Source organism: Drosophila grimshawi, unplaced genomic scaffold, assembly GCF_018153295.1.
Source record: "Drosophila grimshawi isolate 15287-2541.00 unplaced genomic scaffold, ASM1815329v1 contig_1367, whole genome shotgun sequence".
Lineage (NCBI taxonomy): Eukaryota > Metazoa > Arthropoda > Insecta > Diptera > Drosophilidae > Drosophila > Drosophila grimshawi.
In genome coordinates this window covers 13,200,709-13,227,138 of record NW_025062889.1, presented here as the reverse complement: position 1 = coordinate 13,227,138, position 26,430 = coordinate 13,200,709, and the positions used below count along the sequence as shown (strand labels likewise).

The following is a 26,430-nucleotide window of genomic DNA, read 5'->3' as shown; positions in this document are numbered from 1 at the left end:
TTCAATTTCTTTTATTGGGTGGCTTTACTATTTTACTTACTACTTGCTAAGCTCTAATACTGTCGAACAGTCCTTAGCCTACTAAATATTACAACTGGTTTGTGAAATGGATAGCGAAGCTTTTCTTGAGCTTCTGAAGGTTGTGCAAAGCTTTTTTATAACTTTCATTCTTAGTTAATCCTTGTGGACCAAATATAAGACGACAATCATGAAATACGTGGGTCGCTCGAAAACCAGTTGGGTAAAATTATCGCGCTTCTCGTCCATCAGATGGCACATTCTCTGATAGATGCCCTGGTTCTGCTTCTCCACAATCGACAGCAGACAGACAATGCGATGGCTATGGAATATACGTATATATAGTTATATTGAGGTCATTTGGGTTGCTTTGTGGTTAAATTGCGATTATGCGCCACTCACCGCCTGTGGTTTAGCTTCTTCACCCGGTCCCGTATCTCTGCAGCCAGACCCTCGACCAGTGGCAGCGCGCGCCAAGAGTCATAATTGCGACTGAAGCGATCCCACAGCAAACGCTCCTCAATGCAATCTTCAATGACTTTCAGGGCACGTTCCATATTGAAATTGGTGTGAAAGAATTTCCAATCATTTTTCGGCTTCTCCTTACGCTCACCGCTCCCCTCACCGCCACCACCGTCGCACTCTCCACCACTCTGCAGCGCTCGCCTCCGACTCAACATGGACTCGGAGAGGAGCGCATTCATCCGATTGGTGGTGCGCACCGATGCCGTGATGCTGCAAAGTGAAAGTGAATATAGACAGACCACAATTTTTAACAAAATTACAAAAGGTACAGTTAAAACTTACAATTTAAACAAGTCAAGATTAAATAAGAACTTAAATAAAAATAAATATAAATTAAATGTTACTTATAACCAGTTCCTAGAGCTGCACATACCGTGTCTTCATTGATGTCCAGGTGGACATTGCTGTAGCGCCAGACATATATATATCTAAATATATATATAGTATATATATAGGTAGGTTAGGTTAAAAAATTGCTGCCAGCCGGCAAAAGGAAAACAAATTCCATGCACTGCTATCTGCACACTGACAGGACAGCGACGTCAACAACAATGACGACGACGAGGACGACGATGAGAACGTCGATGTTGGCAGTGACATGCTGACACGATGAGTATGCCTATCAATAGAGTACAGAGTACAGAGAACCGAGCACACAGCACACAGCACCGAGCACTGCACCTCCCCCGCAATGGCATCCACACATCATCAGAAAGTTGATCGGAACTTTTGTTGGTTATTTGCGCGAAACTCTTCAGCCGACATTTTGGCCTTTCGCTCGCGTGTCGCTTATCATAAACTCCAAAGGCTGACGGTAGGCGCTCCAATTGCAACAGCGGCGGCGGCGGAGACGTGTGTGTGTCATCACTACCAGACCCGACCAGGCCTGCACCTAGTGTTGCCATATGGACGCGCCCTAGTCTGGGGAAAAATTATTTGAGTTTTGATGGCACGCGAAGCCTTTTGAGTTTATGACTTTTGATCGGTTAGTTTGCGACACCTGCGAGGCACAATGAAATTCCGGCCATTGTGCGGTTTACGGGCAAAGTTCAAGTACTTTGATTGCATTTACGACACTTGATGAAACTGGCTTTCCATCAAATATCCAAAACGTATAAAAATTACTGCGAAAGCGTATACAAAGTTCGTGCTGCTGGTAACTGATAGTTATAGTTATGTTTATGAAGTTATCAAATTGATATACCCACAGAGTCACGTGTGTTCTAGCAATATTTTTCAAATGGCCAAGCGGAGCGCTCTAATTGTATTGAGGTAGTGCATGGAATGCATTTCTATACGGTACAGCACTAGTCACATAAATAGAAACAGCTGGTAAATGTTCTATATTTTGTTGTTGCTTGTCTTTACTCAAGTAGCCAATTCATGAGCTGAAACGAACTCCGATAAAGCTTAGAATATATTTGGAAAATTTTACTTTAAATATATTTAAGGTTCATGGCAAAGGCCGACTACATATTGCTAATGAGAAGATCATCAAAAGCTTTTTTCTCCTTTTGTGCATTTCTGTACATGATAGGATTGGCCAAAAAACTACATTCAAACAATAATAAATTTTAAGCTGCTTATTTTGCTCCGATTGGTGTTAAATATTATTAAATTTGTCTTACGCTTTTGACGAAGTGATGACCAACAGGCCTGTTAATCATATATACATATATAACTAAGACAGAGTTTGGAAATTTAAGGAATTAAAATACTAGCATCAATTTAATTTAGTAACCAGCGGTGCTTAGCTGTTAAATGGAAGAAAATATATACCATTTAAGAACTCTCATTTTCAAAATTTCAAGGTGCAAAAGAAAAATAAGAATCTTGAGAACAACGGGCAATTAAACAGTGTCCGTCATTTAAATATCACCAATTAATATGGAGATATATCTCTGGATCATTTTTTCGAATTAAAGCAGTGATAATTTGTAGAGCGTATTACAACTTTGTCGTGAAGCTTGAAGTTTCAAAAATGATATCTTGTCAAAATATCCGTATATCTGTTTTACTGAAAGCAGTATATAGTTCAAAGCCGACCAGATCGGGCGAATCCTACAGCTGCCGTAGAAACAACCGAGATAAGAGTTATGTTTTGGGATCAACTCAACCTTTCTAATTCAATATAATTACAAAATCTGGAATGTTCAGTTCGCTGCCAGTCGTGAGACAAAAAACATATACAAATTTAAAAAAAAAATCATAAGATTAATTAAAAGTCCACACTTAAATTTAAATATGAGCAGGTTTACTGCTGTCTAAAGAGTATTTTGCCTTCGACGTGCCTAAGTTAACCATCCGTTTTTTATTTGTATTAATTAAATATAAATGTAGCCAACTATAAGGCGATGCTTGTGTACTTCGAGCGTGGCATATGTTTATTTTAAAATTAAAGCAAATTTGATGGCTCGTGTTTGTTTTGACTTTTCATTGTATAGTGTGGACGACCAGTGTGTAAATATTAAGGAGAGAGATGACGAAAATAGTACATAAGATAAAGTATTGCCAGCGCAGCTATAAATCTTATATCTGCTATAACAGAGAACAGATAGGAGATACATATAGGCCAGGTCATATATGTGTGTCTAATTTACGTCCAATAAGCAGTTAGAAGTTTAACTGTAATGGCTGACAGAGGCAGTTACCTGAGGTTACTAATTGCTAAGCACAAAACTTTCCGACATGTGAATATGTGCCAAAATTAAATAGCGAATCACCCGGAGTCGGTGGCAACAAATTAAGCAATTTGTTGGTGGCGACACCACCCACAATGTGTGGGTGCTGCTTTGTGGGGCAAGCTATTAGCACCTCGCTGCACGAATGCCACAAAATCAAACAAAACACACAGCTCTCTCTCTCTCTTTCCCTCCTTCACTCTCTCTGGCTTTCTGTTTTTGCATAAACTTACGCTTGCATGCGACTCATGAGGCACCTCAAATTATGCTACGGTTTATAATCGAGTTGCGTTTAAATTTACTATTAGACCGTTAGTTCCGAATAATATTTGGGCAAAACTGCACGTGCGCTCGTCACAATTGTAACTGGCTTTGGCTTCGAAAACATAAAAGCGCAAACCTATCGTCGCACATGGCCCAAATGCCGAGCCAGCGACAGCCGCTCTAACGGTATGCGCTCTGCCCAAGGTGTACGCTCTGATGGTGTTTGCTTCACTCTACAAAGGGTTAGAGTAACAATAGAAACAGCAGCAACAGCAACAGCAACAGCAACTGTGACACCAACAGCAACAGCAGCAGCAGTCATCCCTTCCACAGCGCAGTATCTTCATGAGTTTTAGTTTTGGTTTCAGTGGCATGTCTAAGGACAACTCTGACTATTTGGTATTAGTGATGAGCGCATATAAATGAGTGCATATGTGTGAGTGTCTACAGTCTAAATTGTATTTATTTTGAATAATTTAGTTTATATTCGACATACAAACATGCCACACACACAAAGCAGGCACTGAGGCAATTAAAAACTTAGGTTACAAACTGTCGACACGACTGCATGCAAACCGTTTACTCTGACAGCTCTTCTGCATATATATATATATATATATACATATGTGTGTGTGTGTGCGTGAGTATCTGTGTGCAAGTTCGCGTGCCAAATTCGCGTTGAGCATGTCCACTTAAGAATTGCATTCGAAAATCCACAGAAATCGGAACTGTGCATGTGCGCACCGTTTAGCTTATGACACATTGTTATAAAATAAAACATTTAAATATCTTATGTTTAACTGCTGTCCCATGAATACCCTCTGAACTCGTTTCCACATTATGAACTGCGATAAATTCATCAAATCTGAACCAATTTTCAAAATCAATCTATTTTGACAGTTTATTATTTCATATTTTTCTTATTATCAAATGGATTTATTCTCAAAATTGCAATATGTATAAAACAACTATATAGTTAAATAATGATTGCAATACGCACTTTTTATCTTAACTGACTTAATACCGTTTCTAATGTCATCGTACATTTGCAAATAATTAACTAAAATAAACTTTTATTAACTTGTTCGCAAAGCTCCTTTATATTTTGGAGCATAATACAAGTGGTTCAGTTTTGTAAGACCAACTAATATCTGGAACGTCTTTGCTCGTTGTTAAAGGTAATGCCCAAAATGGTGGCACACAGAAAAGCAGAGGCCTACGAAGAAACCAAAAAAAAAAAAAAAAATTCAGTTGTTGACTCAGTTATTAATTAAAAATAGATAAGTTTACTTACCTCGACGCCAATCAGAATCCAGCTAAATACATTGACATACTTGGTGGCCACCTCGAAGGAATTGATCATTTTGGATAAGCAGCCGTCGGGGTAAACAGTATGAGTTGAGCTAGTAGCGGTACTATTTGTGACATAACAGCTCTCCGGTATTGTCCGATTGGCCTTGGTATAGTCGATGGGGCCATTGATGCCACAGCACTTGAACTACCATTTGAAATAAACAGTTAAGACATACAAACCCTGTAAGAGTTAAGAAATAGTTTCGGACTTACGTTCGATTGATAGAAGGCCATTTTGGTTGTATCAGTACTATTCCACGCCAGGTTCAATTCGTCCTGTGCCAACTTTTTCTCATCGATGCGATTCAGGTAAGCAAAGGCGAGAACGCATGTCAAAATCAATACGATGAGCATAATGATTGCATACTATTAAGCAAAGATAAATGCATATTAATAGATATCTATGTATATATATTACTTATTATATATGATACTTACAGTCCAGGTTAGACATACGTTTTCCTTGATGGCGCCACAGCAGCCAAAGAATGAGATCACAAAAACAATCGAACCGATGACAATGAAGAATATCATAATAGGTTGTGCCTCTTTGGCGACATCTTTGAGTGCAATCGAACTCACCACAATAACTGCAATGCCCAGTAACTAAAAGAATTCAAATTGAGAGAGCGTTCAAAAAGAAGCTTGTGAAATATCACAGTGTTCCATATACACAGATATCGGCCGGAACCTATGACGAACACCACCAGGTAAACAGCTTTGGAAAGTTTTTAATGTGCCGCAACAAGGGGCGTATCTTTATGTGTACATATGTGTACATATGTGTACATATGTGTACACAGTGGGCTCGTACATTATATACGGTTGACTGCCGATGATAACCCAACTTTGTTGAACTTTGCCGCTCTGAGTCAGAGGTATATTTTCAGTTTTGTAGTTTACTCACCGCGCAGAGAGCATTGAAGAGGAATACTAGATATTTGATCGTTGCTGTTGCACAACCCATTTCCTTTGAATATTTTACAAAGTGTATAAACTGGACAACAAATCGATGCACACGCGTTGACGACTTTTTTTAGACTGAATTACTAAAAACACGAGTGTCGCCCACCGGCGGTTAGTCGAGATAATTTCATGCGAAGTTATTGTGTGACGGCGTTAAGAATGAACAAAAAAAGTAAATAACACTAATAACGATAATAAGCGAAGTTCACATACACTGCGAGAAATGCAACAGCACTGCGACTATTTGAAACTATAACAAAAATAAACCAAGGTAACGCCCATGCTTATCAGGCCTGTTAAGACTCAATAGATATCAGCTCTAATCTAACTGTTATCGAGTTGTGAGTCGTTTTTCTGTTTTTGTTTGCATGAGTTATGGTAATAGATAATTGTCCAAAATCGTTGCAAAAACATGAAGTAATTATATTATTTAAATACCTGAAAGTCACTTGACTTTATACTGAATTCACAACTAAAACTGAGTGTAGAACAAAATGAATATCTTACAGTGTTACACAGTCTTACCTCACCTTGTCTGCCCCAAATTGACCCTGGGCATAATGTAAATCAATTTATAGATAAGGAGAGATTGCTTATATCTCCACAGACACACACACACACACGCACACGCACACATTGTTATCACAACTGATACCGATACTAACGGTGGGCAATGCGCAGTAATATGGCCGCTCTCGACTCATATTGCACATGAAAGTGATTGAGATGCGCATCTAGCGTGCTCGAGTGCATATTAAACTCGCTGCCTAATTGAGTGTACTAATCGATTTGCACTCACAGTACTCATACTACTCATTCTACTCACACTGATCATATTCATATTGATAATACGGCACACAGCTGTTGCGATTTACGAACAGCGCTATCAGTTGTAGCTTCTCTGTGTGTTATCTTAACGCCTCTAAGCTTCAATGGACTAACAAACATATATTTATATAAATGTGCATGCTCTGTTTGATTTTGGCTTTTTTTCCTTATTTGTCGCTCAGTTGTATTCTTAACGACACACCGAATACGCGTAGTCGTTGAATATTCATAAAATGAGCTGCGGTACTCAAACGCTGAAAATCTCCTCCTTTATTTTGGACTTTCTGTGCTGTGTGAGTGTCGGTCCTATATGTGTCTGAGTAATTCCAACTGAGTGTTGTATATTCCCTTACAGGTCTTTGGTGCACTTTCCATAGCTGCATGCTCCTATGCGCTGATTGTCTTTCCTCACTCCTCGGCCATACGTATACCCTGCATTTTGGGCATTGTGCTGGGCATTCTGCTCTTTGGGAGCACCATCGTTGGCTGTGTGGCGGCCCTTCGCGAGAGCATACGTCTCAGTTGGATTGTGAGTAGTGTGTTTATGTATCTCGTAAATGTTTAATATGTTAACTAATTCGCCCAAAAGTATGCTGCTATTTTATTGGCATTGGTATTCGCTCAAATTACCGTTATATTCGCACAACCCATCAACTTTGAGCTGCTCGCAAATGAGACAATATACAACGCCTGGCAGCAGCAGCTCTATAATAATGGCACCATGTCCTACTACGAGATTAAGGTATAATTTTTTCATTTAATTTGCACTATTATTACAAATATAGTATGTTAACCTAACTTTCACATTTTAGTACCAATGCTGCGGCAAATCGGGACCCTTAGACTATGCCGCCAGCGGTCTACGAATACCGCCAAGCTGCTATTTAAACCAGAACACGTCGATTTCAATGGATCTATTTACAATTGGTTGCGACAAGCGACTGGCTGCTGCCTTTGTCACTGGCACGAGATATGAGCGCATCAGTGATTGGTCTGTTGTGGGCCTGGAGGTACTTTTCATAACAGATTTGCTTTAGTTTTCTATGCCATTTCACTAAACTTACTACTACTTTTGCAGACACTTACTGTGATGGTTACCGGACTGTTTGCCATAACACTACAAAATGCAGAGCGTAGACGTCCTTACCGTTAGTTCAAATAAATAAGTTAAATTTTAAACAGTATTGGAAGCTCTACAAATATAACCTACATATCTGGATATAATTGTAGCTATCCGCTTACTTTATTTTTATGGATTTGAGGCTTCATTTCTGATAGTTGTCAAGGTTTTGTGGTTATAACGAAAACGTAATAAGTAGCGCCACCTGTTGTACCTTAAAGGAACATGCTTATTCAAATTAGATTTTGCGCGTCGGATTAGTCGATTTTTTAGTGCTATAGAGTTGCCACCTTCACCCCTGAGAAATCGCACTACCGCCACAATTTATCGGCCGACTATCAGTGTATCGATGTATTGTTTACATATTTACATCAAAACAAAAAATATTACCACATTTTACTTGTTTGTCGCATAAAAAAAGGGGTTTCCAGCAAGTAAATAGCATTCATAATACATTTAGCAGCATTAGTAATTACTGGGAACGCACACTTGTTATGTAAATGGCTATTGAGTGCTTAGCCGCCACAGTGCATTGGATTAAGCAGCAGTCGTCGGTAGCAACAACAAGTCAAGAGACACATTTGCATCAAGAGATCAAGACATTCGCTCAGCTGGCAGCAAAGAGAGCTTCACTTGCGAGCGGGCATTTTGGTGTTTGTTGTTTGGGCTTAAAACCGTTGCCGGTCATTAACACAGCGCAGCTGAAGGCAACAGCAGTGCGAGCGAAAGAAGACGGACCCAACAATAAATAGTGGGAGCTGTGCCAGCGTTGGGCTGTCCAAAATAGCAACTCGACAAAATGGGTCTGCGTTTCCAGCAGCTAAAGAAGCTCTGGCTTTTATACCTGTTCTTATTGTTTTTTGCATTCTTCATGTTTGCAATTAGCATAAACTTATATGTGTCAAGTATACAAAGCTATGACGCAGAGCCCCGGTGAGTAAACAGAACTAGAAATTTGTAAACAGTCACTTGACTGTATTGTGTATGTGTATGTGTGTGTGTGTGTGTGTGTGACGTATTACCCCGTATATTAAGGAAGTGGAATTTCGATACAAATTTGCCACGAAGATGCAACTGTATAAACCTGACTTCAACTCAGTAGCAGCGTTGCACACACATACATTGCATAATTTCCTTGAAGGCAACAAAATGGGTTGTGGATGCTTGACTGGTCGCTTTGGTGTTGCAAGTTTGCGCGTTGGCGGCGACTTTGTCGCTGCCGGCGCTGATGTTACACTCGAGTGAGTTGAGTGGACGGGTCTCTGAGGTGTCCATTAGCCTTGCTTTCGATTTTTTACCTACTTTGCATTTTCTATTTATGGCATTTCTAGTGGTTCATTTAACTGCTGTTGCTGCTGCTGCTGCTGCTGCGACTTATTGTTAAATGCCTAACATTATTGCCATTGTCATCTTTTGTTTGTTTTTATACCCTGTATCATTGGACAGAAAGTGTATATTGCTTTCGTATATCTGTCTGTCCGTTTATCCATATCCATACAAGCATTTTTTCGCTATTAAAGTGTGAAGAGTTATAATCAAGTTAAATTAATTAATTAATAATCAAATTAGATTAATTATCAAAAAATAAATCCTCCAAGCCCACTTCACATCCCACAAAAATAATTCTCTTATAGGTGTAAACCAAAACTTAAAACTTACCAAAATCAAGAATATAATTTATAACAGTTTTCAGCTGTTAAAACACAAAAAAAAAAAACAAAAATATAAAAAATATTATTACGCAGTCTGGAGATTCCGACTGCAACATTATTTACTTATTTAGCTATTTCATATTTTGTTTGCTATTTTTTTGGGATCACACATCGTGCAAAGTCATCCGAAACCGCCGCCGAAGCGCCGCTCATTGTGGCCGTATAAAAACATTGTGGCCCACTATATTGGCAAGGGAGACATCTTCGGCAATATGACTGCAGGTTATTAAACCACTTAATAAATGACACAACATCTACAACACAACAGTACAATGACTACAAATTTTCAGACGATTACAACATTAACCAGTTCGAGCCCAAACAGGGCGAGGGCGCAGATGGGCGACCCGTTATTGTACCACCACGCGATCGATTTCGTATGCAGCGCTTCTTCAAGCTAAACAGCTTTAACATACTGGCCAGCGATCGCATTCCCCTAAACAGAACGCTCAAGGACTACAGAACGGGCGAGTAAGTACAGCAGCTCCCTTCATTATATTCAAATTGATTGTTCTATAATATGTTCATAATACCGTATTCGTAGATGTCGCGATAAACGTTATGCAAACAGCTTGCCCAACACGTCGGTGATCATTGTATTCCATAACGAGGCCTGGTCTGTGCTGCTTCGCACCATTACGAGCGTCATAAATCGCTCGCCTCGCCACCTGCTCAGGGAGATCATCTTGGTGGACGATGCCAGCAATCGATGTAATTCGTTTTCATAACATTAACGCAAAGATTATTAACATTTATCTCTACTTCTCTTTCAGCTTTTCTGAAGCGCCAACTGGAGGCCTACATTCAAGTGCTTGCGGTCCCCACGCGTTTGTATCGCATGAAGGAGCGTAGCGGCTTAGTGCCTGCTCGTCTCTTGGGCGCTCAGCATGCACGGGGAGATGTGCTCACATTCCTCGACGCACACTGTGAATGCTCGCGCGGCTGGCTAGAGCCATTGCTGGCACGTATTGGGGAATCCCGTGAAGTGGTCATCTGTCCGGTGATAGACATCATATCAGACGACAATTTCAGCTACACGAAAACATTTGAGAACCACTGGGGCGCCTTTAATTGGCAGCTGAGCTTTCGCTGGTTCTCCTCCGATCGCAAACGACAAACTACCGCAAATACCAAGGACAGCACTGCGCCCATAGCGACACCAGGCATGGCTGGCGGCCTTTTTGCCATCGATCGCAAGTACTTTTACGAGATGGGTGCTTATGATAGTGACATGCGTATCTGGGGCGGTGAGAATGTGGAGATGTCATTTCGCATTTGGCAGTGCGGCGGTCGCATCGAGATCAGCCCCTGCTCCCATGTGGGCCACATCTTTCGCAGCAGCACACCGTACACATTCCCAGGTGGCATGAGCGAGGTGCTCACCGCAAATCTGGCCCGTGCTGCCACCGTCTGGATGGATGACTGGCAATACTTTGTCATGCTATACACAGCTGGACTATCGCTGAGCGCAAGGGACAAAGTGAATGTGACCGACCGTTTGGCGTTACGTGAAAAGCTGCAATGCAAGCCGTTCTCGTGGTATTTGGAAACCATTTGGCCTGAGCATTTCTTCCCGGCACCGGATCGTTTCTTTGGCAGGATTATCTGGCTGGATGGCGAGACGGAATGCACTCAAGCTTACAGTAAGCACATGAAGAACTTGCCGGGACGAGCGTTGTCGCGCGAATGGAAGCGCGCCTTCGAGGAGATCGACCACAAAGCCGAGGAGTTTATGTCGCTGATTGATTTAGAGCGCGATAAGTGCCTACGTCCGCTGCATGACAATGTGCCGCGTTCCTCACTGCAGCCGGTTACCGTGGGTGATTGCACATCGCATGCTCAGACTATGGACATGTTTGTTATTACACCCAAGGGTCAGATAATGACCAATGACAATGTTTGCCTTACTTACCGCCCACCCAAACAAGGCGCTCTCAAGTTGCTCAGAAATCGCAACGCAACGATTTCAAATGTGATGCTGACGCAGTGCGCCATCGAACCAAGTCAACAGTGGACATACGACATGGACGTGAGTAATCAGTAGTAGACTGATGATGCGATGAAACACATTTTAATCTTGCCTTTCTCCCTCAAACAATTTCTCCTTGTAACAGACACAACAAATATCACACCGTGAGACGAAACTTTGTCTTACGCTTAAATCGGCCACAAATGCGCGCAACCACAAGGTGGAAAAAGTGGTGCTCAGCATGGAATGTAACTTCAAGGACATTACACAAAAATGGGGTCTCATTCCATTGCCATGGCGCATGTAATGTTCATTCATCATGCGAGGAAAGCGAAAAGAAAGCCCTGCCAGCGATTTAACACAATGTGATATTTATTATTGAAACCTTTTAGAGGCCCGCACACACTGTAAATCCCACACACACACAAACACACCGAGACACTCCCACAAGAATTGTTTTGAGTGGGTGCTAAGGAAGCTTTCTTCCACGGCACTGCGACTGGAAGAGCATTCTATACAATTCGATGTCATATTTATTAAGCAAGTTTTTACGCAACAAGTTAAAATTAATTTTACTTAATACTTTTAACATTTTATAGCACTTTAATAAAGCGAAAAATAATGTTCAAAAAGTGTCACTGTCTTTTCGCTGCTTTCTATATTATATACTAGCATAAGGGGACAGTAGCCGGAAGTTCGGAAGTTTGAACTGTCTAGCAATTAGAACTACTTAGATTTGAATACAAAAATAAGCAATGCTTTTCGAGTATTGAAAGTTGACAAACATATTAAATTGCTCGATAGAAATCATTTAATTATAAATCACCAATTAAAATCTCTTGTAAATTATAACGACACCGTTCCATTTATCGAGCGAACTCTGTACACCCATATATACACCGTGGATTATCAGTTTGGCGGGAGCTTTAAATTTGGCGCATATGTAGAAGATTGTCGCATTCGCAACATGATCGGCTGCTATAACACAATCAAGTACACCGGACTCTTGTCCAATTTGCTCTATATGGTAAGTACAGCTTGCTGATATATACATATATTGGCTGATATAATAATCTCCTTTTCTAGTACAGCTGCTGGCCATTGGCGTCATGTTCGCAGCGGGTTTGAGCCTGCAAATGGCTGAGCCGAATACGCCAGAGCACACTTACTTTGTGGAGAGCATTGTGCTGGGGGCAACCATTTGCGTTATAGTTATATTCGGCTGTTATGGGCTGGTCTGTAATCTGCTTAGCGTTAATATTATAGTAAGTTTTCAAATGATCTATGATGTGCTCCTACTAATAATTAAAGTATTTATATGCACTTTTTAGTTCACCTGCTTTATACTGATCGTGCTTGGTGTAGAGTATTTGCAGCTGCACAACTATCATCCGCATATGCGTTACAGTGGAGTCTTGCAGCAGCTGGATCTATCGCAAGCCTGGCATAACTTGGACATACATCCGCAGCGAATGCAACAGTATGAGCAACAGCAGCAGTGCTGCGGTTACAACAATGTCAGAGACTACAAGAGATTGCAATTGCCCATACCACAAAGCTGTTATCAGCAGCCGGGTAATGCGAAACTCTTCACACGCGGCTGCGAGGCGACACTGATCCACCGCCAGAACAGCATTCAGTATCGCGATAAGCTGTTTATGTGGTGCATTATTGGCCTTGAGGTAAGCAACATCAGCTGCAGTTCGTTGCTCTTTACTAACAAAATATACAATTGCACTCTTCTAGATATTCATACTCGTGCAAACCATTGTGGTCAGTGTGATGCTTCACAAGCTGCGCCAGCGGCAGCGACACGCCCGGCAACAGGTGCCGCCAGGGGTGCGTCGCGAGCCGCGCGCCAATCATGTGGGCTCGCGGGCACACCTGCTGGAGGACGCCTGAGTAGAGACACAGGCTGTTCATCACATGCAATAAATCGTTTATTGTACAATCAAATGCAGCATATAAATCGTAGTTTTAGTAGGCATAGCGACGTGTTGAAGTGGTCAGCTTACCACTCAAAGTTTGGGCTAATATGATGCCCACAATCTGTAATTAGATACACAATGATAACAAATGTCTTTTGGTCAAGAGTTACAGTTCAGGGTTACCTCATAGCCAATGAGTCCGCAGTGTATCAACATATCATAGCGGTAGACATTTAGTTGGCCATGTTTAACTGCTGTCATGCAGCCCTCGGGATAGGGATATCCATTATTGAAATTGGGGTAGCAGCTTTCTGGCACTGTAATGTTCAGTTTATTATAGTCCATAAAGTCCTGGACACCACAGCATTGATACTGTACAGGTAAATTTAAATTGAAGAGTATTAATATTTTATACAAAATGTGTATTGCGTGATTTGGTTCAATTTTGGATGTCATCAATTTTCTGCGTGTTCCTGTTCTTTCTGTTTTTGCTTTTTCATATACCATGGACTTACCCTGTACTGAATCGTCCCAAAGACATAACCATGCGATAGCTGTATGTTCCAAGTGTCCATTACACGCTTCTCTATGGCATCCATACGCTTGTACTCATTGTAGAGCGCCATTCGGCCGACGTGTGCAACAATTAGCAGCACCAACAAAGCCACATGCTGTGCAGATAATTGAGTTAATACTCAACTCTGCAGTTTAAAGCTTTTAAGAAGTTGCCTACTCACCACCACAAGCACCTTTTTGGAGCCCGAGAAAGCGCCCGCACAGCCAATGATAGCGGCCAGTACGAGTATGCCTGCCATTATGAATTGTGTAATCTTATATGCTTCGATGGGAATCGTTTCCATATGGACCTGCTCATCCAGTTGGTAGACCATCTCGTAAAGACAGACCAGTGCAACAAAGCAGCCAATTATCTGCTTACAGAAATTAAAAATTAATTAAAGACAAATATGATTTGAGCTAACGTCACAAAATCCAAATTAAAAAAAAAAAAAAAAAAACGTTGAACAAAACAAAATAATTAAAATAGAATGTTCCGTGTTTATATCAACCAGACGAAACAAAATAAAAACAAATATATATATGAAACTACTTTCTGCTTTATTTTTAAATACATGGCCAACACCAACACTCATAAAAGAAATATGTAGTAATAATGATATATAAATAAAGGGACATATTATCTGGAGGTAGGAAATTCTTTGCTGCCAAAATTATTCAAATAGATAACAAACCGCAATTAAAATAAAAATTAAAATACATTTTATTCTACTTCAGTACGTGTGCGAATAAATTCAACTGAAGTAGAATAACGAGCTGCATTAGCTAAAAGTTTCATCCGCCCTGTGAGCCAAGGGTAAAGTCAACTGAAGTAGGTATGAGCAATGAACTGCATCAGCTAATTTCTTAATACGCACTGTGAGTCAAGAGCACAATGGAGAAAATTGCTGAAGATTATAATCATCATCATATCAGCACTTCTGTATGTACATATATATATATAGATATATATACATTTTACAATACTTACCAGGGTAAAAGTATTGTAAATAACCACTGAACATCGAGAACACGACCACATTGTGGGGGTTTTTGTCGCGGATACTTTGCTTAAATAGTATTAAAACTTATTTTATTATTCGTTTGTTTTAACTTTTTCTTATATGCCATTCGCTTTGGTTGTTCAATTTCCAAAATTTACCGATCGGAAACGCGTGCTTCTCGTGTCGGCCCAAACTGTTAATGCTGTTTGGCTGCCAAGGGAACTCAACTCATTCAGAAGAAAAGCTGCGCAATGTTTACAAATCCGTTGAGTGGTTGCCGCCGCCTTGAGCTAAACGGGCGAAAAAATTAATGAGAAAACATTTTAAAAGCACATATTGCCAATTTGATTGTATCAACTGAAAAAAGCCTCCAATTAGCCGCTGTTGAACAGCTGACTCTGCACACGCTCCCGGTGGCCTTAGCAGCTGAGTGGAAAGCCAACCCCTTGAAGAATATAATCCTGCGATCCGCTTTGTCCGCTACAAGAGTACTGTCAATGGAATCAATTACATAAATAAGTGTTACTAAAAGGACTGGATAATGACCAATGACAATGTTTGCCTTACTTACCGCCCACCCAAACAAGGCGCCCTCAAGTTGCTCAGAAATCGCAACGCAACAATTTCAAATGTGATGCTGACGCAGTGCGCCATCGAACCAAGTCAACAGTGGACATACGACATGGACGTGAGTAATCAGTAATAGACCGCATTTTGATGAAACACATTTTAATCTTGCCTTTCTCTCTCAAACAATTTATTCTTGTAACAGACACAACAAATATCACACCGTGAGACGTTTGAACTTTCTATCAATTAGAACTACTTAGATTTGAATACAAAAATAAGCAATGCTTTTCGCGTATTGAAATTTGACAAACATATTAAAGTGCTTGATAGAAATCATTTAATTATAAATCACCAATTAAAATCTCTTGCAAATTATAACGACACCGTTCCATTTATCGAGCGAACTCTGTACACCCATATATACACCGTGGATTATCAGTTTTGCGGGAGCTTTAAATTTGGCGCATATGTAGAAGATTGTCGCATTCGCAACATGATCGACTGCTATAACACAATCAAGTACACCGGACTCTTGTCCAATTTGCTCTATATGGTAAGTACAGCTTGCTTATATATACATATATTGGCTGATATAATAATCTCCTTTTCTAGTACAGCTGCTGGCCATTGGCGTCATGTTCGCAGCGGGTTTGAGCCTGCAAATGGCTGAGCCGAATACGCCAGAGCACACTTACTTTGTGGAGAGCATTGTGCTGGGGGCAACCATTTGCGTTATAGTTATATTCGGCTGTTATGGGCTGGTCTGTAATCTGCTTAGCGTTAATATTATAGTAAGTTTTCAAATAATCTATGATGTGCTCCTACTAATAATTAGAGTATTTATATGCACTTTTTAGTTCACCTGCTTTATACTGATCGTGCTTGGTGTAGAGTATTTGCAGCTGCACAACTATCATCCGCATATGCGTTACAGTGGAGTCTTGCAGCAGCTGGATCTAACGCAAGCCTGGCATAACTTGGACATACATCCGCAGCGAATGCAACAGTATGAGCAACAGCAGCAGTGCTGCGGTTACAACAATGTCAGAGACTACAAGAGATTGCAATTGCCCATACCACAAAGCTGTTATCAGCAGCCGGGTAATGCGAAACTCTTCACACGCGGCTGCGAGGCGACACTGATCCACCGCCAGAACAGCATTCAGTATCGCGATAAGCTGTTTATGTGGTGCATTATTGGCCTTGAGGTAAGCAACATCAGCTGCAGTTCGTTGCTCTTTACTAACAAAATATACAATTGCACTCTTCTAGATATTCATACTCGTGCAAACCATTGTGGTCAGTGTGATGCTTCACAAGCTGCGCCAGCGGCAGCGACACGCCCGGCAACAGGTGCCGCCAGGGGTGCGTCGCGAGCCGCGCGCCAATCATGTGGGCTCGCGGGCACACCTGCTGGAGGACGCCTGAGTAGAGACACAGGCTGTTCATCACATGCAATAAATCGTTTATTGTACAATCAAATGCAGCATATAAATCGTAGTTTTAGTAGGCATAGCGACGTGTTTTAGTGGTCAGCTGGCAGCTCAAAGTTATGGCTAATATGATGCTGACAATCTGTAATTAGATACATAATGATAATAAAAGTTTTTTGGTGAAGAGTTACAGTTCAGGGTTACCTCATAGCCAATGAGTCCGCAGTGCGTCCACATCTCATAGCGGTAGATGTTCAGGTGGACTCGTTTAACTGCTGTCATGCAGCCCTCGGGATAGGGATACAGAGCATGTAAGCCATCCTCGGTGTGGAAACAGGAATATGGCACTTTCATGTGTAGGCTAGTGTAGTCCGAGAAGCCCTTGTTGCCACAGCATTTATACTGTACAGAAAAATATAGTTTGAGGACTATTAATATTGTATACAAAATGTGTAATGGCTTCTCTCACTCCTTAGCCCAATATTTGTAATGGATAGTTATATCTCCATAGGACTGCTATATAATAATAAAGTTCTCATTGCCACAGTTGGTTAAAGATCATGTTATTTGAACTATTAATACATTTCAAATTATATATTTTTATTTGGATATGAGTAATTTTCAGTGTGCTAAATATACCAGTTCTCTCTGATTTTGTTTTTTTCATATACCATGGACTTACCCTGTGCTGAAGCGTTTGCATGGAATTAGGATGCGATAGCTCCTTCATCCAAATGTCCATGACAAACACCTCTGTGGCATCCATATACTTGGACTCATTGTAGTGCGCCAGTCGCCAGACGTGTGCACCAATCAGCAGCACCAACAAAACCATATGCTGTGAAAATAATTAAGTTAATACTCAACTCTCCAGTTTTAAGCTTTTAAGATGTTGCCTACTCACCACCACAAGCACCTTGATGGAGCCCAAGAAAGCGCCCGTACAGCCAATGATAGCGGCCAGTATAAGTATGCCTGCCGTGGTTAATTGTATAATCTTATTTACATCAATGTGATCTGTAAAGCCCTCATCCAGTTGGTATAGCAGCTCATATGCACCGGCCAGTGCAGCAAGGCAGCCAATTATCTGCGTACAGAAATGAGAAATTAATTAAAAATAAAAAAAAACATTCCAATCAACAACGTCACAAAAACCAAATGAAAAACAAAAGCTGCGAGCAAAACAAAATAAATTAAATTAATTTTTCCTTGTCTATGTCGGCCAAAAGCAAACAAAATAAAAACAAATATATATATATGAAATTACTTTCAGCTTTATTTTTAAATGCCACATACAGACACGAAAAATAGAGGAATAATTATAAATAAATAAAATAATTGTCTAGTAGTTTGGAGGTAAGAGATTTTTTGCTGCCAAATTATTCAAATAGATAACAAATAATAATTCTATTTTAGTGCGTGAGCGGATAAATTCAACTGAAATAGAATAATAAGCTGAATTAGCTAAAAGTTTCATCCGCCATGTGAGTAAAGGATAAAGTCAACTGAAGTAGGTATGAACAATGAACTGCATCAGTTAATTTCTTTATACGCTGTGTGAGTCAAGAGCACAATGTAGCACAATTACTGAAGATTATAATGAGATCTCACATATCAACACTTCTGTATGTATTTCTGTACACTTATGTATATATATATATAAATTTTACAATACTTACCAGAGTAAAAGTATTGAAGAGCACCGCTGACCATTGTAAACATACCCGCATTGTCGGCATTTTTGTCGCAGATACTTTGCTTAAATTGTATTAAAACTTATTTTATTATTCTTTTTCTTAACTTTTTCTTATGTGCCATTCGCTATGGTTGTTCAATCTCCTACATTCACGGAACGGAGACGCGTGCTTCTCGTGTCGGCCCAAACTGTTAATGCTTTTTGGCTGCCAAGAGAACTCAACTCATTCAGTTTAAAGAAAAACTGCGAAATGTTTACAAATCCGTTGAGTGGTTGCCGCCGACTCGAGCTAAACGGGCGGTTTGGTCGTTATTCAAGAGGCAGGCACGGCCCCTACCCCAACCCCTGCCACTGCGCGACAGGCAGCCAAAAGTTTCACATTTATTTTTGTATGCGTCTTTATAGGCATCTATATACTTATCTGCTTATACGCATATACAACATGTATAAGTAGTTTGGAAAATAGAAAGCATACGGAAAAATGAATGAGAAAACACTTTAAAAGTTTATAGCACATATTGCCAATTTAATTGTATCAATTGAAAAAGTATTTGTCTACAACGATTTGTTTTATGTTTATGTTTGAAGATTTACGAGTTCTTCCGAAGCCTGTCAGAAATGCTCCCGCCTCAATTTATTGCGCACTGTGATGCCCAAGTGGGTGGCAGCTCCCAGGGCACCAAGCTATGGAAGATAGAAGGTAAATTGATTCAATAAAAAAATATTTTAAAATATTTCAAAAATCTATTCTCGGCTAGCCTAAGCCGTCTATAAATTATTTACAGATTTTTAGTCAAGGTCAGCAGTTGGTAACTTGCCTCCAACGCGAACAGCAGCCACTTGGTGATCAGCCCGGTAATGACATTGTCTGTGGCATGTGCCTCGACAGCCTCCAAGCAGCCGGTGTTGAACAGCTGACTCTGCACACGCTCCCGGTGGCCATAGCAGCTGAGTGGAAAGCCAACCCCTTGAAGAATATAATCCTGCGGTCCGCTTTGTCCGCAACAAGAGTACTGTCAATGGAATCAATTACAAAAATAAGTTTTATTAAAAGGACTGGTTTTTGTAAATTAAGTCACTTCTAAAAATGTTATGGGCCGCGCAAATTTTAAAACCCAATGAGCATTTTTTAACGGTAGAATCTTAACTTGAACTTCGAGTTCGAATAGCGTTTCCAACTTTGAGTATAGTTCTCATATATGGGTTAAACAATGATTAAAAAGCCCTGGTTTTTGAAAATAGAGTCATAATGTAATGGCGTTGGAAAGTTTTGAATCGTCCCAAAAGATAATTTTTCCATGGTATAAATTTAGCATACATTTCGAGTTCGAAGAGCGTTTCCAACTTCGAATGCAGTTCTCGTATAGAGGTCAAACCATGATCTAAAAGGCTGGTTTTTTAAATAAGGACAAAAGTAATTTATGGAACCATACTTATCCCGAAATTGAAATTGAGCTTAAAAATTTCCGAATCAACAAAAAAAGTTCTTCATACAAGAAATTCTGTTGGTGGACGTGCATTTTCTCACTTGATTTGAGTACAAATTACTAATTACAAATTACGTACTATTTTAGCTTACCTTTTGCTCTAAAATGGCAATGCGTTCAGTGTTACGGCGCTGATATTCCCAGAGAGCTACGAAATCATCCCGAGCCCGTTCCACATAGTCCGTCACATGAGCCGCCACAATTATGTAGACCTGCAAGCCTATCAATATCAGTATGCAGCTGACATACTTTAAATAAATAGAACCATTACAAGTCATGCCTCCACTTCAAATATTCCATTAAACTTACGCTCCAAATAAGGCTGAGGGAGAGGCGTACAGCTGCAAAGCAGCCCAGAAACGAGCTTAGCACTACGAAAGAACCCACAAAGATCTGCGCCACGATGGCAATGTGCTCAAAGCTGCCTGAAGAGACGCTGTTCATCTCATAGACAGACAGTGCAATCAGTGTCACGCCAATCAGCTGCAAATCAGCAGTGCAGTGCCAAAATTCGAATAATACTTAACAGGAATATTACGCATACGCACCGACAGCAGCACATTCAGCGCGATGAGCACGGCTTTCTGGCATTGTACACCGCAGGACATTTTCACAGCGTAATTCAATCGATAGTGCGTCCAGTTGTGTTACAGTTAACTTCGCAGAATATTCTATGTATATATATATATGTATAAAATAAACACGCTCAGCTACCTTCAGCTTCAGCCCTTTTAACAGACACGATGAACTGCGACTAAGCGACGCGCATTTGTTTTGAAATTATGGCGCCCCCAAAAAGGGCACCAGCCCTCGGCAGACAGCCAGAACGACTGTCAGTCAGCAATTTTGTATTGGTAGCTTCTCAAAAGAAATCAACGATTCAGTGCTTCTTCTTCTTCTTGTTAAGACACCCTGCAATCATGAATATGGGAAAAAGGGAAGAGTCAAACAGTGCTAATAAATTGGGATACATTTTCAATTCGCTTAAGTGTATGGAAACCACATAAAATTAATTAACGTATTTAGTCCTACTTTGGTTTGTAGTGAAATAAATTAGAAAAACACTGCAATATGGCAGAGCCCTATAATCATTTAACGTTTGTACAGGGTATATGGTATTCAAACACTTGTCCCTGGCGGGTTTGACTTGTTGTGCTTCTTGGCGGTCATAGAATTTGTGGGTGGTATGATGTCACTACAATGTTGGCAGAGCTTTTCGCATTACCGAAGCTTTTGTCCTACATAGTATATCAATTCATTGATAAAATGCGCAGTAAAATGGCATTTGTAAATGCTACTATGATAAGACAAAGGACATTAATAAAATGAGGTTAACAAGGCAGCCTTTTCTATTAGCATATTGTTTTGATATTTTATACTCTGATTATTTTTCCTTGTCAGCAGTACAATTTGTAGAAAAATGTTGTTAAATTGCCTAACTTTTCTGCTATTTATTTCGGTTATTCAGGCAACCGGTGAGTTCACAGTACTGAACAACCCCAAATCGATTGAATTTAAAGGCGAGGATGAGCTCGAGAGCTTTTATGTTGGCGATGTACTGCTAGCATCTCTTGGCAATGCTGTCACTGGCAACAGCAAATGGTCCGGCCTATTTATCAAGGATCCCTTCACGCTGTCCAATACTTCGGTGATTGTTGTTCATATACAAGGTGTTTATCGTGTGCCAACAGTGGAAAGAGTTATGGCTTACGAACTGCTTGATTCGGATGCAGGGAAATCGCTTGATAGTCTCGCCGCCCAGCTCAGCCCAGCTTCTGTAGCCGATTTTGACTTTAATAATCACTCCAAAGGTGTGATAGCGTTTGAGTCCTACTTTGGAAATATCGATGTGTCCATGGCCATGCCATTAAAGTACTTCAAACCCATCGAGTACTTGAGCCACCAGCATTTCCTTGAGGAAATCGGCTACATGAATGCACTCGCGGATAACTTAACCAGTCTGCTGAGGTCGTCGCAGGTGATTATCTTTCGCCTCTCACTGGACCGTATTACCAAGGTAACAAAATATGGTATCCTCCATGAGGCCAAGCAAATCATCACTGGTGCCGTTGGATATTTGCTATCTGCCGCAAAAAACTGTACCGACTCCTTGCTCTTTGTGCAAGCAACCGATAAGCGTGTTGCATCAATGCGCAGTAGATCGTCCGAAACGTCAAATCCATTCGAACAATTCAATGACTCTGGATACCCCGTTGTATGCAACATTATTGTATGGCTTAGTCTGGCACTTTTCATATCGCTGGCAGTGATATGTTATGTGTTGGCCACCATCGATCCCGGCAAAGATTCTGTCATCTATCGCATCAGCGCCACACATGCACACATGAGTAAGAAGAAGCGCTAAATACATAATATCTGTCATACATCTATTGTCATATGCATTTCAATATATTATAAAAAGATAAAAACTGTTTCCGCTTCACATTCACGAACAGTTATTGACCTCAAGCACATCAATTTCTATATGCATCTATAATTTTAGCGGGCTCTCCGAATATGTCCAACTGATTTCGACTTAACTATAAAAATATCACGTTGCCTGTGAGTTCATCATTCTCAACATAGCCCAATCTACGTGCCTTGTTTCCAAATTAGCCATCCCTCGTTTTTGCAGAATCACATGCCAAAAAGTCGAACGTAAATATGACAATAACACATACACGTACAAATTAACACATTAACGTACCACAAGGTGTGCAGCAGGCAGATGAGCAACAAGTTGTCTAGCTCTTACACATTTTTCCATTTGGCAAGCTGTTCGGCTTTTTCACTTTGGCCATGAGTACGCGACGCTGTTCTATATATAAACAGTAAAGCAAAAGGCATGCAAACACAGCAATCGTACTTTTAAGCGTGCTCGTACCACGCGTAGTATACGCAATTCATATTTTATATGGCTACAGAACTCGTCGCATATCTGGAAACCAAAATGAATCGCGCATATTCAGTATCAGCTCGACGAAGAGACTGTTATCTCAGTTCTGAAGCTTTCCCAGCACACCACGAATATATACGCACCGAGTTTTAAGCACACATAGTTTAAACACACACATATATATTTGTATTTAATTTATAAATAGTTAGAGCTACATAAATTACCTAAGTACTTAGCTTATGTTGTAGCATTTATAGTAAAACGATTGCATTTGCATTTGTATGCATATGTTTTTGGTTAGAAAATAAAATTTATGCTCGAATAGGCAAAGCACAAATCATCAAATACTTAATATCCTCCAGCCCAACGAACGGGCGTAATTGTTCGAGGCACTGTCCGGTCCAGTTTTGTACTCACGGCATCGCTGTCACCAGTCAGCAGTTGGCCATTAAAATTCCATGCGCCGCTGCTTATTGCGGAAACTGATGGCCAAAAAGACGGCCAAGAAAAAGCACAGCAACTGCAAGTAAAATAAAAAAATTTACATCGTTATTTCGAAATTTAACAACAATTTTTCTTAGAATATCGTTTTGGTAATGGATCAATAATTACCTCGAAAACGACCAGCACCCAGGAGACGATTATAAAACGTGTCCTATCGCTCTCAAAGTGGCTCTGAAGCTTCTCAATGCAGCCGGCGACAAAGAGGTGATCCGGCACCTGCTTTAGGTCCTCGTAGCAGCTGGGTGGCACCGGTTGGCTGAGATGGACGTAGTCCTGGGCGCTCGTCTTGCCACAGCACTCATACTTCTGCTGTAGCCCGTCCATGTTGTTGGCCTGCCAGGCGACTTCCACAGTTGTCTGGGCTGACTGAGTTGTCTGTGCATCAAAACCGTGTATAAAGATAAAGGTGGCTACTATTTGCGGTATGGCCAGCACAAGCAGAAACACAGCACACTACGGAAGATCAGTCAGATACAGTTACAGTGGTTACTTATATGTATGCAGGGGGCAATAAACTTACCGCTGCGGTTAGGATGACCGACTCTCGAATGGCTGCAAATATGCCCAGACAGGCAAACAGCAAAATTAAGGCGCATGCCACGTAGGCGGTGATGACAAACTCCTCGCCCTCCGTATCCGCATTGAAGGCTATCCAGCCAATCGCGCCCACTGCGAGAAACTGTAAGAGTAACGGAAATCAAACTGGAATTTCTCGCAACGAGTCATATTTGCATGACAATACTTTATAAATAAATAAAATACATACATTTAAATGATAACAAGTTCCAAGTTCAAATGAGATCAGGCGAAATTGAAACCTTGTTTACATTTAAATTTGTGCTAGTAGCTCATTAAATGCGGTTGTGAAAATGATATATAGACAAATACTAATGCAGTACTTATGTGGCACAGAATCATAGCGCTTGCCACTTGAGTGACTTTATATATGCTTTGCAACGGGTATTATCATTTTGTGACAAAATGTGTAATGCATTTACGGGTAAATAAGTAATTAACATATTATTAATCAGTTGCAGTAGACGATTTTCTCTCTTTCTTGATTGAACTTAATATACACAGTTTCAAATTAGATCACTATATCATTTGTACCTCGCTACTATTATTTTTATCTATTAGTTTTTAATAAATTTTTTGATTTTGTTAAGACAATTAAAACTAATCCATCTGTGTATGTTTATTTTTTTACAAACAATGCTTGCTATAAAAAACAAATATTCCGAATTTGTTGTGCTTTAAGCTATTTTTGTTCAGTTTGTTTTTCCAAAACATGTGTGTGTGCACAACTATTCCATAGACAGAGGCTGTGTGTGGCCGAATATTAAGTTTTTGTATAAAAAAATGATTAATTTAAAGATATATTTCAACTTAACGAAACAGTTTCAAAATTTGTAAGGCTTCGAACTTTGAAAAGTTTACCTTAAGCTTATCAGCATCGGATTACTAGCTGAAATAGTTGCCGATCGAAACGATTTTAATGTACCTAAAATTTTGGCACACTCTCAGTTTATGAGCTTAATTAACTAATTAATTAAAAAAGCATTGCAGTTGTAGAAAATGGGTATTAAGTAGTCGTCCAACTAACTGATTTGACTTGGTTTTCCATCGACAGTCAATACTGGTAAATTACTGCGGGGATGTTGTTTGTGGCAAACACACCCCGAATGGAATTGAGGGTTGGGACTTATGCCTGGATTCGGATAACGCTATATAGGTCAAACTTCAAGTAAGTAGTGTGGCATGACATCATCGAGCAGCCAGAAACTGGTACAATTGTAAGCACTGGCGCCTTTTTCCTGCGAACACAATACTCGACTCCCCGTCAAAACAATATCTGCAAGTGTAAACATACTTGCCATGGTTACAGGGAGGAGACCCGGGCAGGTGTTGGAGTGTGTGTGTGCGAGTGTGTGCGTGTGTTGGCTAAAGACCTGTCGTCGACGTGGCTATAGTGTGTGAAACTGACAAATGACAAATATTAAAAATACAACATGGCCAGCTATAAGTGGAGACAGAGTGATGGAAAGAGATGGGGTACCAAATAGCATTGGGGCCATGTGCAGGAAAATCTAAATATTCTAGTGTCTTGCAGAAGTCTGTCTAGAAGTATTATATTGTAAAAACAGCACGATTGCTTTTGTGCTGGTTTTCAAAAATTATTTCTTTTCGCTTTCGATGCAGGCATATGACATCATGCTTGCAAGTGGATTATTTGCTCTTTTTTTTCTAAATTGAATGCATCAGTGAAATAGTAAATGTCATTGAAATTTGAAAATTACATATTGTACAAATGCCTGCGTATAAATGTGTGCCTGTGGCTGTATTCACACACAACCATATACATAATCATATCTCATATGTACATATATGAAACTTACCGCCAAAATAGCATTTACCACGATAGAGGTAATCTTTACACTGGTTGTGGCGCAACCCATTTTCCAAATTGGCTCTGGCAATCTGTGAATTGAGATTAATATTATTCATAAGCCTCAAAAGAAATCTACATTTTCATTTGCTCGAAATTACTCTTAATTACACGAAATGTTTGTTGCTATTTACAATTGCTCGGAATTATTCATTATTAGTTCTGCTCACAAACACAAAGAGCATTTTCAATATACACATAGTATCAGTGCACAAAGTTTCTTAACCTTTTGACTTAAAACAACAAAATGCACTTCCTTATTTTCGAAACAACAAAGTAAATGACCGCTGTACGCCGCCCCTTCAGGTATTTGTTATAGAACCCGTCTCCAGAGTCTTACGCGTTCAACGTTTGCTTTCGAACTGAATCCAAATACAAAAAGTTCGTTATTTTGTACATTAAATGCGACCCACACTCACACACACGCACTCACATTCACTCTCGCATACACACACACATGCGCAGATACTGCCCC

The 26,430-nt window shown here is 40.2% G+C and overlaps 11 protein-coding genes across 12 annotated transcripts; 5 read left to right on the top strand and 6 right to left on the bottom strand.

Moving 5' to 3' along the window:
* Positions 1 to 25: 25 nt before the first annotated feature.
* LOC6559039 (dynein light chain Tctex-type protein 2B) lies at positions 26 to 3,525 on the bottom strand. The gene is made up of 3 exons (XM_032735170.1): positions 3,458 to 3,525; positions 421 to 753; positions 26 to 340 (listed from the first exon to the last, which is right to left on the bottom strand). The coding sequence occupies exons 1-3, from the start codon at positions 3,472 to 3,474 to the stop codon at positions 175 to 177; spliced, it is 516 nt and encodes a 171-aa protein (XP_032591061.1). The 5' UTR covers positions 3,475 to 3,525; the 3' UTR covers positions 26 to 174.
* A 1,004-nt stretch (positions 3,526 to 4,529) lies between these two features.
* LOC6559767 (protein late bloomer) lies at positions 4,530 to 5,880 on the bottom strand. Its single transcript, XM_001986666.2, has 5 exons — positions 5,749 to 5,880; positions 5,280 to 5,447; positions 5,055 to 5,207; positions 4,783 to 4,986; positions 4,530 to 4,704 (listed from the first exon to the last, which is right to left on the bottom strand). The coding sequence occupies exons 1-5, from the start codon at positions 5,806 to 5,808 to the stop codon at positions 4,633 to 4,635; spliced, it is 657 nt and encodes a 218-aa protein (XP_001986702.1). The 5' UTR covers positions 5,809 to 5,880; the 3' UTR covers positions 4,530 to 4,632.
* On the top strand, positions 5,506 to 7,864 carry LOC6560146 (protein late bloomer). Its single transcript, XM_001986665.2, has 6 exons — positions 5,506 to 5,551; positions 6,818 to 6,928; positions 6,991 to 7,164; positions 7,225 to 7,377; positions 7,448 to 7,645; positions 7,714 to 7,864. Exons 2-6 carry the CDS (start codon positions 6,869 to 6,871, stop codon positions 7,786 to 7,788), a joined length of 660 nt encoding a protein of 219 aa, XP_001986701.1. The 5' UTR covers positions 5,506 to 5,551; positions 6,818 to 6,868; the 3' UTR covers positions 7,789 to 7,864.
* Positions 7,865 to 8,194: 330 nt separating this feature from the next.
* Positions 8,195 to 15,761, top strand: LOC6560523 (polypeptide N-acetylgalactosaminyltransferase 3). Of its 2 annotated transcripts, XM_032735466.1 has the most exons (7): positions 8,195 to 8,688; positions 9,589 to 9,689; positions 9,758 to 9,938; positions 10,012 to 10,178; positions 10,241 to 11,364; positions 15,480 to 15,611; positions 15,696 to 15,761. In XM_032735466.1, the coding sequence occupies exons 1-7, from the start codon at positions 8,555 to 8,557 to the stop codon at positions 15,741 to 15,743; spliced, it is 1,887 nt and encodes a 628-aa protein (XP_032591357.1). In that variant the 5' UTR covers positions 8,195 to 8,554; the 3' UTR covers positions 15,744 to 15,761. The 2 variants fall into 2 exon arrangements, with proteins under 2 accessions (XP_032591357.1, XP_001986700.1); XM_001986664.2 differs by lacking the exons at positions 15,480 to 15,611; positions 15,696 to 15,761 and adding an exon at positions 11,582 to 12,066 and having other exon boundaries at positions 8,211 to 8,688; positions 10,241 to 11,496.
* Positions 12,253 to 13,425, top strand: LOC6560522 (protein late bloomer). Its single transcript, XM_001986663.2, has 4 exons — positions 12,253 to 12,463; positions 12,528 to 12,701; positions 12,768 to 13,118; positions 13,183 to 13,425. Exons 1-4 carry the CDS (start codon positions 12,404 to 12,406, stop codon positions 13,336 to 13,338), a joined length of 741 nt encoding a protein of 246 aa, XP_001986699.1. The 5' UTR covers positions 12,253 to 12,403; the 3' UTR covers positions 13,339 to 13,425.
* Positions 13,355 to 15,105, bottom strand: LOC6559237 (protein late bloomer). The gene is made up of 6 exons (XM_043216382.1): positions 15,082 to 15,105; positions 14,911 to 14,989; positions 14,102 to 14,293; positions 13,880 to 14,035; positions 13,548 to 13,736; positions 13,355 to 13,485 (listed from the first exon to the last, which is right to left on the bottom strand). The coding sequence occupies exons 2-6, from the start codon at positions 14,959 to 14,961 to the stop codon at positions 13,414 to 13,416; spliced, it is 660 nt and encodes a 219-aa protein (XP_043072317.1). The 5' UTR covers positions 14,962 to 14,989; positions 15,082 to 15,105; the 3' UTR covers positions 13,355 to 13,413.
* A 124-nt stretch (positions 15,762 to 15,885) lies between the features above and the next one.
* LOC6571108 (protein late bloomer) lies at positions 15,886 to 17,037 on the top strand. Its single transcript, XM_001997276.3, has 4 exons — positions 15,886 to 16,046; positions 16,111 to 16,284; positions 16,351 to 16,701; positions 16,766 to 17,037. Exons 1-4 carry the CDS (start codon positions 15,987 to 15,989, stop codon positions 16,919 to 16,921), a joined length of 741 nt encoding a protein of 246 aa, XP_001997312.2. The 5' UTR covers positions 15,886 to 15,986; the 3' UTR covers positions 16,922 to 17,037.
* LOC6559998 (protein late bloomer) lies at positions 16,938 to 18,976 on the bottom strand. Its single transcript, XM_001986660.2, has 5 exons — positions 18,606 to 18,976; positions 17,831 to 18,013; positions 17,609 to 17,764; positions 17,131 to 17,328; positions 16,938 to 17,068 (listed from the first exon to the last, which is right to left on the bottom strand). The coding sequence occupies exons 1-5, from the start codon at positions 18,663 to 18,665 to the stop codon at positions 16,997 to 16,999; spliced, it is 669 nt and encodes a 222-aa protein (XP_001986696.1). The 5' UTR covers positions 18,666 to 18,976; the 3' UTR covers positions 16,938 to 16,996.
* Positions 18,977 to 19,125: 149 nt separating this feature from the next.
* Positions 19,126 to 20,906, bottom strand: LOC6559997 (protein late bloomer). The gene is made up of 5 exons (XM_001986659.2): positions 20,658 to 20,906; positions 20,419 to 20,592; positions 20,202 to 20,357; positions 19,441 to 19,635; positions 19,126 to 19,306 (listed from the first exon to the last, which is right to left on the bottom strand). Exons 1-5 carry the CDS (start codon positions 20,715 to 20,717, stop codon positions 19,235 to 19,237), a joined length of 657 nt encoding a protein of 218 aa, XP_001986695.1. The 5' UTR covers positions 20,718 to 20,906; the 3' UTR covers positions 19,126 to 19,234.
* A 623-nt stretch (positions 20,907 to 21,529) lies between these two features.
* On the top strand, positions 21,530 to 22,474 carry LOC6559449 (ATPase H(+)-transporting accessory protein 2). Its single transcript, XM_001986658.1, has one exon. The coding sequence runs from the start codon at positions 21,530 to 21,532 to the stop codon at positions 22,472 to 22,474; it is 945 nt and encodes a 314-aa protein (XP_001986694.1).
* A 699-nt stretch (positions 22,475 to 23,173) lies between these two features.
* Positions 23,174 to 26,319, bottom strand: LOC6560296 (protein late bloomer). The gene is made up of 5 exons (XM_001986657.3): positions 26,182 to 26,319; positions 25,906 to 25,987; positions 24,030 to 24,188; positions 23,618 to 23,962; positions 23,174 to 23,525 (listed from the first exon to the last, which is right to left on the bottom strand). Exons 2-5 carry the CDS (start codon positions 25,963 to 25,965, stop codon positions 23,454 to 23,456), a joined length of 636 nt encoding a protein of 211 aa, XP_001986693.1. The 5' UTR covers positions 25,966 to 25,987; positions 26,182 to 26,319; the 3' UTR covers positions 23,174 to 23,453.
* Between the last annotated feature and the right edge of the window lie 111 nt (positions 26,320 to 26,430).

Coding starts and splice junctions, on each gene's coding strand:
- LOC6559039 (XM_032735170.1), bottom strand. Junction 341..420: donor AAGAAGCTAAACCACAGGCG/GTGAGTGGCGCA, acceptor TATATTCCATAG/CCATCGCATTGTCTGTCTGC.
- LOC6559767 (XM_001986666.2), bottom strand. CDS start 5,808: ATGGGTTGTGCAACAGCAACGATCAAATATCTAGTATTCCTCTTCAAT. Junction 5,448..5,748: donor TCTTCAATGCTCTCTGCGCG/GTGAGTAAACTA, acceptor GAATTCTTTTAG/TTACTGGGCATTGCAGTTAT. Junction 4,705..4,782: donor GGATTCTGATTGGCGTCGAG/GTAAGTAAACTT, acceptor GTTTCTTCGTAG/GCCTCTGCTTTTCTGTGTGC.
- LOC6560146 (XM_001986665.2), top strand. CDS start 6,869: ATGAGCTGCGGTACTCAAACGCTGAAAATCTCCTCCTTTATTTTGGAC. Junction 7,165..7,224: donor GCATACGTCTCAGTTGGATT/GTGAGTAGTGTG, acceptor TTCGCCCAAAAG/TATGCTGCTATTTTATTGGC. Junction 7,646..7,713: donor GGTCTGTTGTGGGCCTGGAG/GTACTTTTCATA, acceptor CTACTTTTGCAG/ACACTTACTGTGATGGTTAC.
- LOC6560523 (XM_001986664.2), top strand. CDS start 8,555: ATGGGTCTGCGTTTCCAGCAGCTAAAGAAGCTCTGGCTTTTATACCTG. Junction 8,689..9,588: donor AGCTATGACGCAGAGCCCCG/GTGAGTAAACAG, acceptor CATCGTGCAAAG/TCATCCGAAACCGCCGCCGA. Junction 11,497..11,581: donor AGTGGACATACGACATGGAC/GTGAGTAATCAG, acceptor TCCTTGTAACAG/ACACAACAAATATCACACCG.
- LOC6560522 (XM_001986663.2), top strand. CDS start 12,404: ATGATCGGCTGCTATAACACAATCAAGTACACCGGACTCTTGTCCAAT. Junction 12,464..12,527: donor TGTCCAATTTGCTCTATATG/GTAAGTACAGCT, acceptor TTTCTAGTACAG/CTGCTGGCCATTGGCGTCAT. Junction 12,702..12,767: donor TGCTTAGCGTTAATATTATA/GTAAGTTTTCAA, acceptor TGCACTTTTTAG/TTCACCTGCTTTATACTGAT.
- LOC6559237 (XM_043216382.1), bottom strand. CDS start 14,961: ATGTGGTCGTGTTCTCGATGTTCAGTGGTTATTTACAATACTTTTACC. Junction 14,036..14,101: donor CCAAAAAGGTGCTTGTGGTG/GTGAGTAGGCAA, acceptor TTATCTGCACAG/CATGTGGCTTTGTTGGTGCT. Junction 13,486..13,547: donor GCGGACTCATTGGCTATGAG/GTAACCCTGAAC, acceptor ATCTAATTACAG/ATTGTGGGCATCATATTAGC.
- LOC6571108 (XM_001997276.3), top strand. CDS start 15,987: ATGATCGACTGCTATAACACAATCAAGTACACCGGACTCTTGTCCAAT. Junction 16,047..16,110: donor TGTCCAATTTGCTCTATATG/GTAAGTACAGCT, acceptor TTTCTAGTACAG/CTGCTGGCCATTGGCGTCAT. Junction 16,285..16,350: donor TGCTTAGCGTTAATATTATA/GTAAGTTTTCAA, acceptor TGCACTTTTTAG/TTCACCTGCTTTATACTGAT.
- LOC6559998 (XM_001986660.2), bottom strand. CDS start 18,665: ATGCCGACAATGCGGGTATGTTTACAATGGTCAGCGGTGCTCTTCAAT. Junction 17,765..17,830: donor CCATCAAGGTGCTTGTGGTG/GTGAGTAGGCAA, acceptor TTATTTTCACAG/CATATGGTTTTGTTGGTGCT. Junction 17,329..17,608: donor TGCAAACGCTTCAGCACAGG/GTAAGTCCATGG, acceptor TTTTCTGTACAG/TATAAATGCTGTGGCAACAA.
- LOC6559997 (XM_001986659.2), bottom strand. CDS start 20,717: ATGTCCTGCGGTGTACAATGCCAGAAAGCCGTGCTCATCGCGCTGAAT. Junction 20,358..20,418: donor CCCTCAGCCTTATTTGGAGC/GTAAGTTTAATG, acceptor ATTTATTTAAAG/TATGTCAGCTGCATACTGAT. Junction 19,307..19,440: donor GGCTGCTGTTCGCGTTGGAG/GCAAGTTACCAA, acceptor TATCTTCCATAG/CTTGGTGCCCTGGGAGCTGC.
- LOC6559449 (XM_001986658.1), top strand. CDS start 21,530: ATGTTGTTAAATTGCCTAACTTTTCTGCTATTTATTTCGGTTATTCAG.
- LOC6560296 (XM_001986657.3), bottom strand. CDS start 25,965: ATGGGTTGCGCCACAACCAGTGTAAAGATTACCTCTATCGTGGTAAAT. Junction 24,189..25,905: donor TGGTAAATGCTATTTTGGCG/GTAAGTTTCATA, acceptor TTACTCTTACAG/TTTCTCGCAGTGGGCGCGAT. Junction 23,963..24,029: donor CGGTCATCCTAACCGCAGCG/GTAAGTTTATTG, acceptor GATCTTCCGTAG/TGTGCTGTGTTTCTGCTTGT.